Genomic DNA, 17,046 nt, shown 5'->3' with positions numbered 1-17,046 from the left:
AGCGGCTCAAGTTGTCTGTTCACTAGAAGACTAGCTTAGCACCACGGTTACGTCGTGTGTAGATGTGTACGACGTACTGAAACGAGACATCCTTTACCTGCAGTACATTCCACAAAATATACCCAGTTCAGTGCCGAGGCCCGCTGGAATGCCGGCCGGTACGTCTAGCGAAAAGGTCCGTGCTCCCAAACTGAAGTTATTCACGCTTGGAATCGAAAAGTGGCACTTATATTGCTTATATCGCAACACTAACCGCGAATCCAAGTGAGGTATTTTAACTGCCATCTTTACGCCACTAACGCTCCATTCAGTAACTCTACTATTAATAAAAAAGCATCTGTTACGCCATGAAATGGAACCGAATAAAAAGTGAAGCTTGATCTTGTGACACATAAATCACCCAAACCCAGCCTGCACCATTCCAAGAGGCTACAACCACTACAACCCCTACAACATGGTTTGTGCGCGACATAAAAATTCAAATCTCGCGCCTTCCAGTCTTGCATGAAATGTACAAAGTAATTTTTATGCTTGTAAAGCATGCATTTTATTAACTAAATATTATTTATAAAACAGTTTTTAAGTTTACTTTTTAAGTTTGTTTGCATTGAGCCCTTGCCATTAAGTTTCAATTAGACGTTTTTTTACATTTTGACCGCTTTGGCGCTGCAGTACCGTCTGTATATTTAATGAGGTATATATTTGGATTCGCTCCAATCGTATCCAGTTGCGAAGCCCTGCCCAAAAATTGGAACATAGGTGGTCTGTATGGGTAGAGCAGTTAGACTCTCGTAGGTACTTCTTTTAGTGTGAGAGTTTACTGTTAGAAGCGACTGAAGGCACGCATATTCAAGATGCTGAGGTACGGCGCAGTCACCTTGGGCCAAATTGCGGGCGCGTACGGTAAATCGGGGATATGTCGGAAGGCCGCGAAGTCTGCGATCGCGCCCATGATTTCACAACACCAGCGTAGGAGCTACTCGGACCACAAGATGCCCGAGCACCTACAGTACGTTGAAGACGCGGAGGACCCGTCGTTCTTCCACATGGTGGAGTACTTCTACCACCGAGGCTGGCAAGTCGTCGAGGACAAACTGGTGGAGGAATTCAAAGGCAAGCTTAGCCTGGAGGAGAAGCGCAAGAAGGTCCGCGGCTACCTCGCCCTTCTCGGACCTTGCCATGCCGTGCTCGAGGTGTCCTTTCCCCTGAAGAGGGACAATGGGGAATACGTGATGATCAACGGGTGGCGGGCGCAGCACAGCCATCACCGGACGCCCTGCAAAGGAGGTATGTTTCCGCTCGCAGTGTTGGGCACGCACGCGAGCGCCTCTGCGGTGTGCGCAAGCCACCGCGGCGGCGGTCGTGGTCGCTGGTTTTGTCCAGCTCCGACGGGTTTACGGGCCACCTGTTCTAGCTCGATTTGGCGAGGGCTGAGCATGCGGGCCCGATCCCGGCCGTGTTTTTGATGGGGGCGGAAACGCCGGTGTGTCGAGGTTTCGGCGCACGTTAGAAAGATCACTAGGAGGCCCACAGTACCCCACTCCTCCACTACGGTGTAAAACCACAGCTCGAGTGCTGTGTAGCAGCCTCGAATACGGGCAGGCTGCGTCGGGAGGAAAAAATGCGAAGCACGCGCTCGAAGCGAGAAGATCCTGCGTATGCGCCATCCGGATGCTCCTCGCCTTTCTCTTTCGCTTGTTTCTTTATCTTAGCGGGGCAGTGGCACGATGTACGGCGTGTTCGGCGCTCAAATAGCAGAGAGCCGTCGGCGTAGAGGCGGGCCCTGTTTCGTAAAATGCTTTCTCTTTTATTATACGTTATCGTACGGGGGTCAACTGGGAGTTTTACAACGTCTCTGTTGCGGTCTCAAGGGCGGAAAGGCGCTGCTTTTGAAAAAATGCATGATGTGTCGCAACCCTCCCTAGTTTGCATTTTTGCTCAATACACTTTAGGACTTTATTTCTGTGCATAACATCTCCGCAGTAGACAGAAACACAATTGGTATGTATTATGACCTTCCCAGCGCGCCGAACGTGCTGCTGAACCTAACCCAAACTTGGACGCCCATTTCTCTGTTACGTAACTTTGCTTTTCGAAGGCATTCGAAGAAAGTTTCTCGAACGAAAAATGACATGAACGAATGAAGTAAGAATCGGCATGAACGAATTTTTTTGTGAATGTTGTGCCACTGCAGCCGGAAATATCTGCGCTTGATAGTTTCAGTTTTTTACTGTTTCCCAGAACTTGCTGCACATGCACACCAGCTGCGAAAACAATCTTCTTGGATTGTATGGCGGTTCATGTGGGCGAGCTATAGTAGAATGGCTGCAGGAATTCTGATGCGTCGAAATTTGACTTTGCTCACCTTTGTTTAATTTGTAGTACGGCATAACTTGGTTAAACCATACCTGGGCAGGGTGCAGGTAGATCTACTTCCAAAATTATCATGCGGCTAAACCTAGTACAAGGATGTAAATGCCAGCTTGGAGGTTTAGCTTGAGCAAGCCAGTGCCAGGGATGTTTTGCTGCACACATGATAAGTACAAGCTTGCAAGGATTGTTGCTTGGGCATGTTGGTGTATACAACATGATGCTTCTGGAAAGTGCAAAGTAGGAATGGGTGCAAGAGGGCCTTGTGGCATTGCCACTCTGCCCTTATCCCCGTTGTTAGTTTGTGCTTTCCAGAAGCATCACGTGGGAGCTTTTCAGCTTGCCTGAATGAGTGTATGAACCTGACCCCACCTTGCTGCCCAGGCATTCGATACAGCTTGGACGTGAGCCTGGATGAAGTCAAGGCCCTGTCTGCACTGATGACTTTCAAGTGTGCCGTGGTTGATGTCCCCTTCGGTGGCGGAAAAGCGGGGCTGAAGATCAACCCAAGGGAGTTCAGCGAATTTGAACTTGAGAAGATGACTCGCAACTTTGCCCTACAGCTCGCAAAGAAGGGCTTCTTAGGTGAACTAAATTGCCTTGTAGGACTTAAGGTCTGTTTAAAACCTCTCAGTTGTGTACAATGTTTGGCTGACTTACCTAGAATGCATGTACCAAGCAGGGCTATTCAGTTTTCATAAGGGTAGCTTAATAACATTAAGTCATCTGTGAAGCAGCTGATTTTTCAATTTTTGTCTTTGGTCCCATTCGTGTACTTTTCAGAGGTAAATCCTGACTCTAGACTTAACAGTTCTTGTTCAAAAGGCAATAGGGGGGGGGGGGGGGGGGTGTTACCACTGTCCTCACCCCTGCCACCACTACCTGGCTCTACTGCCTGTAGCTCTTCACAAGCTCTACTCTGGATGGGTCTATTCTTAATGGCATTGCATGTCTTTTCTGACCATTTACAAGCTGCGTTTTTGTTAAACATGGCCTCTTGTTTTGATATTTGTTTGTGTTGTTGTCTTGCCAAAGGGCCTGGAGTCGATGTACCAGCACCCGACATGGGAACTGGTGAGAGAGAAATGAGCTGGATCGCAGACACCTACTCTCAAACCATCGGTGGGTATGCTTGTTACTGCCCTGCTGTTGCCGGTGCCTTTTCTTTTTCTATGCTCATTACACTCTGCTGTGGATGAGATCACTGGTCTTTTTACTTCTGTGCACTGGAGTGAGTTGTAAACATATCATAAATACATTGAGATCGTGCAGACCGGGTTCAGGGCTTGGTCAGTCGATTTACAAACATTTTTTAGATTTACACGCGCTTTAATGTTTACCTCTAAATCTGCATGCAAACAAAAGTTGCTATTGACCATGAAATACATGAAATTGAAATTTTGCAGGCTGAGGTGAAATGAAAACGCATTGCAACCCAGTTTGATGTCACTACAATATGGTGTGACATTGCCAACAGAGCATGGTGTTTTCTTTCCTGCCACTCATTGTTAAACTAAGGCTCTAGACTTCTGCTAACTAGTCATATATTTCATTGATTAAACTGCACAATGCAGCCACATATGTATACAAGCGCAAAATAAAAACAGATTTTTTTTTTTTTTTTTAGATTTTGGTGCACATTAAAGGCTGCTTTGGGGCTGCAGTAAGATTTATATGCGTAATGAGGTATATATGTGGATTTGCTCAAAATGGAACCAATTGTGAAGCCCTGCCCGATAATCGTAACATAGTTGGACTGTATGGGTAGAGCAGTTATCGCAGGTACTGACAAAGCAATGCTGACAGTTTAACAAGTGTGCTTTTTTATCAGGGTTGCTTTATCGAGCAATGCTGATGCCCTGCTTGGCAAAGCAACGGTGTGATAAAAAACACGCCACTCGCTGTGTTGAGTGTACACGCAACTCATCGTACGGGAGATTCCACACTGGCCAAACTTCCCGCTGCCGACCCGATAGACTATAGGAGTACAGTGCAGTAGTTTAAAATCTGTAGTGGCAGCCAGGCACTTAGCGGAAAATTGTCGTGGTGCCTGTGCTCCCCAGCTTCCCAGGTAACACACGTCCTTTGCCGTTGCGGTTTGAAAGGTCAAATGTAAAATATACGAAGCCTTTCGCATTGGCAGTAAGCACATAGGTACCCCCAGTCCGGCTTAAAGTGAAACGGAGATTTGGCATGTCGTTTTCAAGATGCACATGGTGTACTTTTTTTTCCCATCTGTGGTGGTCTGCACATTTTGTTTGTTTATGGTGGATGTATAATTTCCACGCAACGAGTACCGAAAGTCCTGACGTTTGTGTGCTGTTTAGTCTTCCTTGTCTTTTCTTTTTGTGCTAGTAATTGGGTGTGAAGTTTTATTACTCGCCAATTAGCCTAACTTCAAACTTGCTTCTATAGGCCTTTTTTTTCCTCTCCCTGTGACCTCCCTCCTTGTCTTTTCCTTAATTCATGCTGTCCTCTTTCTGTTTCCAGGGCACACTGACTTGAACTCTCATGCCTGTGTTACTGGCAAGCCCATCAATCAGGGTGGCATCCACGGGAGAGTGTCTGCCACAGGCCGGGTAAGTGCTACTTTTTATTGAACGTGGTGTTTGGCGGGGGTGGCTCCTCAGTTGAGGAGTCCTTGTGCCGTCTTCACCAGTGCAGCACTCTCCACCAGATGAGCCTGGTCGGGAAGGTGCGAGCTAGACAGCATGATGTCCCACTGCTCGGGGTAGGGGTGGGTGGTAGATCTGGATTGTCCTTGCACTCCCAGATGGTGTGAGGGAGTGTGCCTGGTTGTCCACAAAATTTGCAAAGTGGATCGTACTGGGAGGGAAATAGTAGATTCATTTGAATGGGGCGGGGGAAAGTATTCGTTTGAAGCAACCCGAGAGTGATTTCCTGCGTTTTTCAAAATGTTTTGTATTGCATGGTGCCGCGCTTTGACACGCCAGGACACGCAACTCGCTGCTGACTGTTATGCCTTTGTGTGTCTGTCTAGGGTGTGTTTCATGGCATTGACAACTTCATCAACGAAGCAAGCTTCATGAGCATGATTGGCACAACCCCTGGCTGGGGTGGCAAGACTTTCATTGTTCAGGTAAGGATGCCTCATTAATTTATTGAGGTATTCTTCTAGTCAAGGTGACAGGGAAGGACTCGTCCTGAATGTGGCAACCAATCGTGGTGCCTGACCAAGCATGCATGGCTGTGTTCTCCTCTTAGGGTCTCGGAAACGTAGGTCTTCACTGCACACGCTACTTGACAAGGGCTGGTGCTCGATGCATTGGCATCCAAGAAGTGGATGGCTCCATCTTCAACCCCAATGGAATCGATCCCAAGGAGATTGAAGAGTGGAAAATTGTAAGGACCATCTTGCATGTTTCCGTCTGGCATGTGGGGTCATACTGGCCCCCATTAAGGGCTCTCAGTAGCCGCACTGTCTAATAAGTGCCCAACAACGGTTTAGTTTGCTTATAAAACAGTCGCACACTCCCAACTTCCTCGCACGTCTTGATGCTGAGTCTGCACCTGAGTACAGGGCTGCTGCGAACACAATTTCATTTGTGTTGCATATAGTGCATTGGCTTTCTCTCTTGTGCCTCTTTAGCTACGCCTTGTTCTGTTTTCTGCCACACATCGGCCGTGTAAACTGTAAAGCTGCGAGAACTTCTCTTTCAGCTAAAGTACCAGCTTGTTCTTCGAGGTGTGCATGATGAGGAGATGCAAATCCTTGAGCGCAGCTGCAGCTGTATATGCTACCCAGTGCCATCGTTTCACATTCATTTCATCTTGAGCAGCCGGTAGAGGAAAAGCCTACTAAACTTCTTTGTAGATTTTTCTATATTTGACAGCACATTTGTTCTCACATTGGTTAACTTTATCGATCCATTACTACTAGTTTGTCACTTGTATCGATGCATGAAGTTGTCCTTTGAACTTGCCCTAATCATTTACGCTTTGGTCACTTTTAAATTTAGCATGAATTGTTTGCACGCTCTGGGAATTGGAGTAATTCTGCCTGAAGGGTAGGGTGGTGTGTGTATTGGGGAAGAAATAAGGGGGGAGGGGGGGGCAATTTGCCTTGTATATAAAAAGGTTCATAAGATTCAACCTATTTCATGAGATTTGCGAGTGCTTTGATAACTTGCCAAAAAGTGTTTGTTTCTAAAAGCTTGCCGAGGCTTATTTGTTGGGGGAAAATGCTCTAGCGTTACTAAGTTCCCAGCACTATGGTCAGTCTTGTTTGGTGTACTTTTTGGTAACGAAGAATGAACGTGTCCAAGCAGATTGGCGTTTCATGTGTGCAAAATGGCCTTCTGAACATACGGTCTGGCGTTGCCTGTACCACAGCACAAAACCCGAGAGAGAGAGAAATGTTGTCATGGTGTTTGGGGGTTAATGCGAGCACACCTAGTGGAAGTCATTTGTGTTCAGGAATTTTAATCCGAATTTAGTACGAATTTTAATTTAAAGCTGGCATTGACCGTGAGCAAAAAATCGGCATGAGCAAAAAATCGCGTAGCGCCACCTTGCGGCACCCACTGAAACCTCCGGGATCATAACTCTCCACCCTAACACAAGGTGTGCAAGCAAGAGCAGAAATTTGTCTGCACTGGCGGGTGCCGTTTGCGACCCAAAATTGACAAGCGAATGAAAATGTGATGTGAATGGGTCTTGATGATAACGCTATCACTTTCCACGCTTGAAGGCAAAACTTGAGCATCCTACAAATTTTTTTCATTAGTGTTACTGTTCGAATACTATGACATACAGTCCCTGCTGTCCTTAAAGGCAGATTTTTGCTCTGTGCTGTGCACTTTTGGAGGTCTTTTTCCCTTTACAGTCAAACCCCGTGATAACGAAATCCCACAAGTACGAGATTCCCACGGCAAGGAAATACTTTCAGATCCCCAGCGAACATCCATAGAAGCCCACGTACAGGGTGTTACATCGATAAATGCAGGGGTGCAACAGCTGCGCCATTGAGCGCCAGACTTGTTTACCTGCGCCATCCTGCACCGAACTGCCCCTATTGCGGCAAAATCGTTTATCAGTGCCGTCCTGCGCCGCAGAGCCCGAATTGAGCCACGAGACACAACCGCCATGATGCCCCGTACCCGAAAACGTGGCTGAAACATTGTTGTTTCAGTTTCAATGTGGTGATGGTTTCGGTTTCATCAAGGATATGTGAGCAGCTATGCCAGTTGGCTTTCACATCGCTGTCAAGTCGCAGGCACTACATACCTTCTCTGCCTTCACTTAGGATTTATTTGTGTCGCATTTGCATTTTTTTTTTTTTGTCAGTGCCGTCCGCTTCGCCACAATCAATTGAAAATGACCAAAAGTGAGTTAAATATTTTTGTGTCGCATCAGAAACAGAAAACAGCATAATATTCGCATGAAAGGTTGTAGTTTATTGGAGGTGAACTTCAATTTAGTCGAACATTTTTGACAAGTGTGGCTGCATGTATTGCACAAACAGGGTCTTGGACGCTTTACCCTCGCTTATTAATTTGGTTTGCGTTTGTTGCGAGGTAATTACTCATTTTTGCCTGCAAACTTTGGGGTTAGCTTTGCTTATGGGGAGGTTGGGCCAGCATTAATTATGCCTTCTAACATGCTCTCGTTGCGTAGTCTATGAGGGTACGCTCGTAGACTCTCGCAACCCGGTGACGGGCGAACGTGTTCTTCACACGCGCTAAAACTGCTGTTCGATAGAATAAAGTGAATGGGAGGCATTGGGGGGGAGGGGGGGATGAAAGAGGGTAAACACAAAGTGCAGAGTATGGTGAAACAGTGAGGAGGAAGGCAGATTACCGTTGGGGATGTGCTCAGCAGTGGCGACTCACAAAAAAGATGGTGCCAGGTCTGTCTTTGGCGGCTGCTGTGGAACTCTCCCTACATCACTTGCACATTCCCTCGCACATGCACTCAGTTTGCAATGTGCCACACAACACGTTGTCCGCGACAGCCACTCTACTCGCTTTTAATTGTAATACAAAATAGCTTCAGCCAGTTTTTTTCTGAGCACTGTCCGACGCAAATGGTGGAACGGTTTAATCTGCTGTGGCTACTAAATGAGATGCCTGAGCAGAGGCTCAGTGCTTCCGCGCTAAAGTCCAGAGGTTCATACTGCCAAGAGAGTCCTTTTGATTTTTTCACCTCGGTGTGTTGCAAAATCAATAGTCCTGAACAGCTGTGCTCGAATTTCATAATAAAGAGTATCATAGTCATTGGGTGAATTTTAAAAATTTGTTTTTCATCCTTGCAAAAAAAGTGATGTGCCACGAAGTGGGGGACCACTAAGCTGTGCCTTTTGTTCCCCCCCCCTCCTGTGTTCAGAACAACGGCAGCATAACCGGCTTCCCTGGTGCGGAGCCTTACAAAGGGGAGAACATCATATACGAAGAGTGTGACATATTTGTGCCGGCTGCCCTGGAGAAGATAATCACCAAGGACAATGCCAACAAGTTCAACTGCAAGGTGATTATTGCTGGCCGCTGTGTGGCTGGGTGTGCTTGTTGTCAGTGTGCATCAAGAAAAACTCTACTCGGCACTACGGCCACTGTTCTCACTGTCTACAGCATCAGCTCTCTAATGAGCTTTTGGTTCTTCTATGTATTTCTTTTGTAGTTGCAAAACATTCACCGAGCAAGCCTTCGGTTGAGATCCAGGATTTTTTCTTTGTTGTAGTTGCAGCACCTGTTGTAATGCAGAGCTTGGTGTTCTAAAAGTGCACTTCTCGTAACATTGAATGCGCTTCGTGCTAAACTAAGGCAGTGGAAAGATGTGTGCACGCAGCTTACAGTGGGCTTAAGTCTTTATCACAAATCAATGATGGATTTCTTTATCTTTCAATACATTTTTATTTTTAGAGGACAAGGACTACTCAGATTGCAGAACTATAGTACGGTGTCATGAAATCAAAATAAAGCATGTGTCAACAAGTATCTGGAAATTTGTTAAAGAAAAAAAAAATCTTACAAGCAGGGGAAATATTTATCTATAATTAGCTTGGTCATTTAAATCTGGAATATTATATGAATAGTGGCTGATGCCCACTGTTATTTCAGTATGCGTAGTATGAAGTTGTGCAAACAAAAAGTTGGAAAGGCTGAAATGGTGGACTTCAGTGGGTTTATAGCCTTGTAAAAAGCTATGCAACCTTTTCAGAAAGCTCTGCTGTTAAAGAAGAGTTCATCATGGCCTATGGTTATTCCAGACCAGGGCAAATGTTTCTTCAACTGATAACACCTTTAATTACACCTGTTCGTGACGGTGAACTAAAATGTTCCTTTGATAGCACTTGTTAAAGCAAAAAATCAAAACAACTTTTCTCGCTGCACATAAGACCATTTCACCACCACCTGAACCAGCGCAGTGGTGCCTTCCACAGCATTACAAATGGTGTTAGAGGGAATGACAGGGACGTGCGCTCTTTGGATGTGCGATAGCTTTCTTGGCTTTCGGGCCACTCATTGCAGTAACAAAATCCCTGCTGGACAAGAACGCTGAAGCTTTGGTGTGGAGAGCATTGGGTCCTCTGCAAACAAAAAGCAAAAAAAGGCGTAGCTGGCAGATTTTAGAGGATGTCATTCAATTTTTCATGGCTGCATAGCCTGTCGGGATAGAAATGAGCAACTGGGTTCAGGCTCATTTCCTGTAGCAAGAGGTGAATGTTTCACAACAGTGATGGCAGCCAGGGAGAGCACGACACAGCCATGATGTACAAGCTTTGCTTCTGGCATTGACGTCCTCCCAAATTGTCCCCACCTTCCAGATCATCGCTGAGGCTGCCAACGGACCCACAACTCCCGCCGCAGACAAGATCCTCATGGAGCGCAACATTCTGGTCATTCCCGATTTGTACATCAACGCCGGTGGTGTGACGGTCAGCTACTTTGAGTGGCTGAAGAATTTGAACCACGTCAGCTACGGCCGACTTCTCTTCAAATACGAACGGGAGTCCAACTACCACCTCCTAGGTGCGGGCCACATCCTTTTCTGATCGCTGAGCAACCCGAGCTGGTATCATGTTGGTCCCACTTTCGGTGAAGTGCAGCTTCTGCAGTTTCAACAGATCTCAGCTTGTGGGCTACTAATGGCAGATTAGTCGTGCCAGTTTGTCCAAACTAAGGCAATATGCAGCACATATCCAGCTACTTCTAGTGTAGCCCATTCCTGATAAAAGTGAGCATATCATGGGCGAAGGTCGGGGCATGTGCTTGCAGACTTTTGCCTTGCACTGTTAAACACCGCTTTGCCTTAGAGTTGTGCAAAGAATCAAAATTTGCACTTTACAGTTCATGAGGCAAGCTTTTTCCTTTTTCTTTCTTTCTTTCTTTTTTTGTGCAGTTGCGCCTGTACTCAATATGTTTGTAGCAGTGGTAATGGAAGCAAAGGCATTAACGAAATGTAACAGCTGGTTTCAACGTAGTGATTTTTATAGGGCACTAAAAGAAGGTAGCTTGAATTCAGTTGATAGATTTCTAAGCAGCATTTTGCATTTGCGGTCAGATAGTTGGACAGCAGTACACTTTAGTCTATTCACCTTTGGATTCTTTACGTGTCAGGATTATTTCTTTGTCTGGCTTTGACCCAATTGAGCTCTGGCGCAAAACTAGTGCTTGATTGTTTTTTTTTACCAGCAAAAGAACACACAAAAAAAGGCATGAAGGGGACTTTCCATGAATGTTTTATGATTTGCACGCACATGTGCTGAGAGAACAGGTGCAGGCAAAAAGCAGTAGGAGTGTGCAAGAAGTCAGTAGTAGTGGGGAAGAGGGAGGGTGTAATTTTTAGAGAAGTCAGTCTGTCTTACCCGTGCTTCTAGAACTGCGTTTAAACATGGCAGTGGTGCAAACTATATGACCTCTCTGCTTATCTTCCCAGTTTAGTTAACTGGTTAAAAGCAAATTTCCTGATTCCTGACCATCTTCAAGTATTTGGTAATACTGCAGGTTCTTGTACCCAGGAACGAAAAAAATAATTGCGTACGTCTGTGGTTGGGACAATTGTGGACCATGTTTGATGCATTGCAACACCTAGATTGGCAGTTGAGTTGACTTGTTAAAATTGGCTGAAGTGCATTTGCACTAGGTTAGAAAGTCATTCCCTGTAGTACAAAAATTACCATGTATGTCATCATTTACTATGGCTGTGGTTGTTGTTTCAAGGAATCTGTATCTGGGTGATGAAAGACGTCTATTCTGTTGTTCCCTGAGGTTGTGATGGCCTGTCACTTCCCACACACTTGTCAATGCTTGATTTATGGCTTTCAGTGACGAGGAACTCGGTCAATTGTTTGTAGCTTCTTGCAGTTGTTTTTCACCGCAGTCATGACAGCACGTGTGATTGCTTTCTCTCTGCCACTTGGCACAGCCTCAAAGCTGCTTGCATCGTCTTATCGTGTGCTTCGTTCAGAAAAACATTTTCTATGGACTCCTTTTGCTGCAGCCATGGTATTGTGTAGATTGCATCACTACAATCATAACTGGCTTTGCTGTGCAGGACCGGTTGTCACATAAGCAGTCACTCTTCATCATTTGGCTCGCAAATAGCTTTAGACACTGTTCAAAATTCATATTTTTGCTATACAAAATGTCATGTTGTATGTCTGTAAATTCCTTTCCTTCTTTTATTTGATCAGGTTATAATCGCATATCTGTTTAGAAGCTAGAGCTCTCTAATTTTCTTTATTAGTTTATCCTGGCCCGTATAATACCTGTGGGTATTATACAATAAACTATTGAGTGCTGTGCCCAGGTAGTACTACACTCCTGTGCACACATGTATGCCCAGCCCAGGCCGTTTCATAATTTTAAGTCTACTCCCAGCCAAGCCTCTCCGGGTTATTCTTGGGTTCTTGAAAACTTATCCTTGAGCTGGCATCTGCCGAGGAATTCAAACGTTTGGCAGCAAAAGGAAGCCCGCGGGTGTCTTGGGCGTTGCCTCGTGAGGCCTGGGTGCAGCATTTTTAGTTACTGTTCCTGGTTTTATGCCGGAAGGTTATTTGGTTCTGAACATATGCAGAAATTTAGGCACTTCATAACAACCTTGGCTCGTACAACTGGGATGACAGAGAGCCTTGACCGTGGTACTTGGTCAAGGCCTGTACTTGGCTGTATAATGGTGCTTGATAAACTAGGTTGTAAAATAGTGAACTCAGCACTAGAGTTTCAAGGCAGAGCAACAACTCCTGTACCCTCTTAGGCTTGTGGCTGTTTATTACACAGACGAACGAATAATGGCACGATTTATTTTTCTTGATTCTTCCTCAATGCCTTTTGAGGAAAGTTATGAACTTTCTGGCATTGTTGATTGCTTTAGCGTAGTTGTTTTGCGCATGAATTTCTCAATACCTTTAGGATTCTAGGCCTAACGAATTGGGATGCCAGGCTTATTGATGTGTCTGCTAGATGGGAAGTGTGTGCAAGCGTTAGTGCTCTTTCAACGGTCCAGTGGTGCTATGGTTGCATGGTCCCCCAAATGACCATATCTGTGCCTCCTTAAAGGAGCCATGAAGAGAAAACACAAGTTTGGTTCATTCAAAAGATTGTCTCGTTAGAATCATACTGACACCACTTTTAACGTAAACTTCGCTCAAATAAGCTACATAATTAGGAAAAACGGGAATGGTCATGCGACCCACCAGCTCATTTCCCGCAACAGAACCTATGATGTCACATGAGCTAAGCTCTGCGATTGGCGGAGGCTGGCAGAAGCAGACGCAAATTAGGTAGAGCTTACAAACTAGACAAACGAGCGATTTGCACTTAAATTTAGGGCACATTCTTTACAAAGCAATAAGAATGATGGGACAAACAGTGGAAGTTACGAAAGCACATGTAAACATTGAAGTACTGATGCGTTCTGCTGTTCGTACTGCGCACAGCATGCTTGGTTTAGCTGCACAGCACTACGGGGCTTGGGGTTGTCTCAGACGACACTGGCCGATTGACGCAAGCAACGGTGTCTTGCGTGACCCCATTTGTCGAGCGAGCACTGTTTCAGGGAACGAATATTTTCTCCCAGAACAAAAACAAGCCAGGTTTAAATGCGGGCAAAAACAAAGCAAATGCTTGCCACTGTATGGTGGCGCCATCTAGGTTACGGAACGTAAAGAAACGCAGGAACAAACCGACACCGCTGTACAGGGTGGAGACAACCTTTGAACGGTCCCGTGCCGCCGCAATTAGGCCAACGGGCTCAACGCGTTATTCTTTTCGTTTCCCACGAGACCTAGCAACGCGAAACAGACAATATGATTCAAACTTCTTCAGTAAACCGCGTTGCGGCGATAATTTTAGCACGGTTTTGACACAATGACTTGCTTCGGCGGCGAGCGAGCAACCGAAAATGGCGGCGCCAGCGTATACGTGTCTCTACCCTGTATGGCGGATGCGTGAATGAAGGTACTCTAGGCTGCAGAGCGGTCGGTTCCTGTGATGTCATTTGGGACCACGAAAACGCACGATTGAGCGGAAAAATCAAAATTTTAACCTAAATTGTGTAATTTCGCAGTGAATAAAGCACCGTTTGTATCCGGACAAGCGCTGGGGGCACTATAAAACACGAAATCTTTCGAATAAAACCAATTTGCATTTTCTCTTCATGGCTCCTTTAAAGACTACTTAAATTGGTCAGGTACGTGCTATGTGGCACATAATTTCGTGTTACCTAAAAATCTGCAAGCAGTTATTGATTCACAATGAAAAAAAAAATGCTGATTTGTCACCAAGTCGTAAAAATTTGTAGGGGCCGACATTGATAAGCAAAAGAAAACTAATAAACATTTCAGGCTGTTCAATGTCATACAGGTTTGCACTCCCTAAAAGGCTTGCACACCACTTGAAACCAAATGCATGCCAGTATTACTCGAATGGTGAAAAGGTAGTGAATCTAAGATCATGAGAATGTCAAGGCCATTTTTCATGGAGTACATTAATGTGGCTATGCCTAGTCCCTTGTGCGATCTGCTCTCCTCCAATAGAGTAAAAGAAGAATACAACCGCATTAGCTGCGCCTGCCTCTAAATGTTAGTACGGTCAATAACCCAGTTGCCATCTCTTTCAGCCAGTCAAGTGGCCGCAGCATGAGCTAAATATGCTTATTCAGTGAAACATACAATTGTTTGGTGGCAAAGCTGTGTTTAGCATCAGTTTTCCTTGAAGAAACATTACTACTATGTAGGCACTGGCGTTTTGCTTTGCCATCTATTTAGCTTGGCAGCCCGGCAGCTACATAATACTCCTATAAATAAAAAAAATTCTTGTTTTAAATTGTTCCACAGTGTGTGAGAAGTTCTATGGAAACCACCCCCATTTGCTTCAGAAAATGTGCATCTAAAAGTGGCTTTAGCTTTGTGACCTCGTTGTCGTGGTGGGGTGAAAAAAGTCACGATGTCTATCAACTAAAATTTGGAAAGTCAGTTAAGGTGTTTTTGTTGGCTAAGGTGCCCTGTAGCATTACATGGTCAAGGTATCTTCAGTGGCAATATGTTCTGATGTGGCTTGCTTTTTTTTTTAATCCAGAGAGTGTCCAGGAGTCCTTGGAAAGGCGATTTGGCAAGGCTGGTGGCCGCATTCCAATTATGCCGAGTGAATCGTTCCAGAAGAGAATCTCCGTAAGGACACTTTCGTACCTGCTGTTTTGATAAGCAGATCAGCATTGCTCGCTGATGTGCTTGCTAGACGCACCTTTGCTGAGACCATTTGTGATGGAAGTGCAAACAAAGCAGTTCTGATTTTATTTTGTTTTGTTTTTCTGCTGTAACAGCTTATCCTGTGGCCTGCCAAGTAATTACTGTTTGTTAAAGCTTACAAATATGCTTGCTTCTTCTGCAACTTCCCTTCTAGCTGACAGCAAGGGATGAGTTTGGTTTAAGGAAACTTTTTAAGCAGATGCTGTATTCCATATGGTTTGTCAAATTCAATATACTATGTGATGTCTGCATTGGCGGTACATGCTAGTGCCATGCACAAGTGCATGCTGCCTTGGCGGCAGCAGTGTGCACTAGTTGTCATGTTTTGCATTGACTAGATCTCTCTGTGCCGTCCATTAACTTTCGTTAAAAGTGGAAGGTGAAGTTGCTGCGTGTTCTGTTCTGACCTGTAATTGAAAAGTAGTGGTGCCCCATTCACACGCTTTACGGAGCATTCAAGGTGAATGGTCCATCTGCATCATCCCTCCCTCCTCTCGTCCCCTGCCCACCCATTGAATGCTTCCGAGTAAAAACACTGGCAGCCAGGCTGGAACTGCAAGCACCCATGGAGTGGGCATCACTGCCATTTGTGCTCCTACATGACTTTCGACACACCCTTATGAATGCAGCTGAAGTATTAGTAATTGTTTTTAGGTCCACAGCCCCTGCATAGCAGTTTCACTTGGCTTGCATGAATCTTGTCTTGGAAGAGGATGCTTAACACATTCTCAGCAAGTGTTAACATATCGGTGGCAAAATTCACCTGTGCTAATCGCAGCGTGGTAGTGCATTTACACAAGTTTTTCTGTGTGCAGGGTGCATCAGAGAAGGACATTGTGCATTCTGGTCTCGATTACACCATGGAGCGATCAGCCAGGGTAAGTAGAATATTTTGTGTCTGTGGCATTCTTTTGTGCATCCTCGCTTGCGAGCCCGGTTCGGCGGGTGTCTGTAACTGTGGCACAGCTCATCACACCTCCTCTTCTCCCGCCCTTCCCTTTGCAGCAAATCATGCGCACTGCCATGAAGTACAACCTTGGGTTGGACCTTCGCACAGCAGCCTATGTGAACTCCATTGAGAAGATCTACTTGACGTATCGCGAAGCTGGCCTCACCTTCACCTAGATTAGGAGGACTTTCATCTTCTGCAGGGTGCCTGCGCTTTGAATGGGAGGGCACTCCACACATAGCATACTGGCCACTCTCTCTAGACCTTTCCTATTTGCTTTCGGACCTCAGGCAGTTCCACCAAAGCCCTGGAATAGCCTGACAAGTGCATTGCTGGCTCTAAAATTCACCATACTATAATGCTAGGTCAAACCTCTGTTGCAGCATATTCCACAAAAGTTGGCCGAACATGTGCACTAAAATTGCCTGTGCAAGACTTAACTATGACAATAAATCATACTGTTAGTTGATAATGCGTATTTGTGACCGTTTTCTTTTCCTCCATCCTTCTGTGGTGTGCTGCTGCATCAGTGATTGTGGAGTGAATGCACTGTGCAATCGTTGATACTTGGAAAGTTACATTTCACACCTCTGTTTCGCTTTTTAAGAAATGCATGGTGCTACTTGCCTCAATTCTTGGTGTCTTTTGGGCTTCTCAGATATTACCATCAGTACACAGGGAATTCCACAGAACTTGGATCAAAGATGAACATTAAAGAGGTTGAATCTTTTAGTACAAAATTAATTAAAAATAGTGTGGGATGGACTATTGCACTATTTTTACACTTAAATAAATTGTTGAATTGTAAATTTTCCAGTGAGTGAAGCCATCCTAAAATGTTCGACAAAATTGAGTGCCCAAAAGTATGCCAAGCACTACAGTTTGTGAAAGAATTCCTTGCAGTAGAGAAAATTAATGGTGCTTGAATGGTATAGAAAAATGCAAGTTTATGTTGCTCATTTGTCTTAGCAGATGAGGCGACTTGCATGTGAAAGTGAAGCACCATTTTTTCGCAAACTTG

At 45.2% G+C, this 17,046-nt stretch overlaps 1 protein-coding gene across 1 annotated transcript; it reads left to right on the top strand.

The window, feature by feature from the left end:
* Window positions 1–689: 689 nt before the first annotated feature.
* Gdh (glutamate dehydrogenase, mitochondrial) lies at window positions 690–16,497 on the top strand. The gene is made up of 11 exons (XM_077683803.1): window positions 690–1,287; window positions 2,755–2,955; window positions 3,406–3,492; window positions 4,861–4,949; window positions 5,372–5,470; window positions 5,596–5,733; window positions 8,716–8,856; window positions 10,154–10,358; window positions 14,907–14,998; window positions 15,892–15,954; window positions 16,082–16,497. The coding sequence occupies exons 1-11, from the start codon at window positions 855–857 to the stop codon at window positions 16,199–16,201; spliced, it is 1,668 nt and encodes a 555-aa protein (XP_077539929.1). The 5' UTR covers window positions 690–854; the 3' UTR covers window positions 16,202–16,497.
* Window positions 16,498–17,046: the final 549 nt, after the last annotated feature.

The sequence above is a fragment of the Haemaphysalis longicornis genome, unplaced genomic scaffold, assembly GCF_048455015.1.
Source record: "Haemaphysalis longicornis isolate Haplotype H1 unplaced genomic scaffold, Haemaphysalis longicornis Haplotype H1 scaffold_1, whole genome shotgun sequence".
NCBI lineage: Eukaryota > Metazoa > Arthropoda > Arachnida > Ixodida > Ixodidae > Haemaphysalis > Haemaphysalis longicornis.
Note: the sequence above shows the minus strand (reverse complement) of the source record. Positions and strands in the feature narration are given on the sequence as shown.

What these genes read in the sequence shown, in the direction of transcription:
- Gdh (XM_077683803.1), top strand. Translation starts at nt 855, where the DNA reads ATGCTGAGGTACGGCGCAGTCACCTTGGGCCAAATTGCGGGCGCGTAC. An exon ending in AGATTGAAGAGTGGAAAATT is followed by an intron (nt 5,734 to 8,715) that starts GTAAGGACCATC and finishes TCCTGTGTTCAG; the next exon opens with AACAACGGCAGCATAACCGG. An exon ending in CCAACAAGTTCAACTGCAAG is followed by an intron (nt 8,857 to 10,153) that starts GTGATTATTGCT and finishes CCCACCTTCCAG; the next exon opens with ATCATCGCTGAGGCTGCCAA.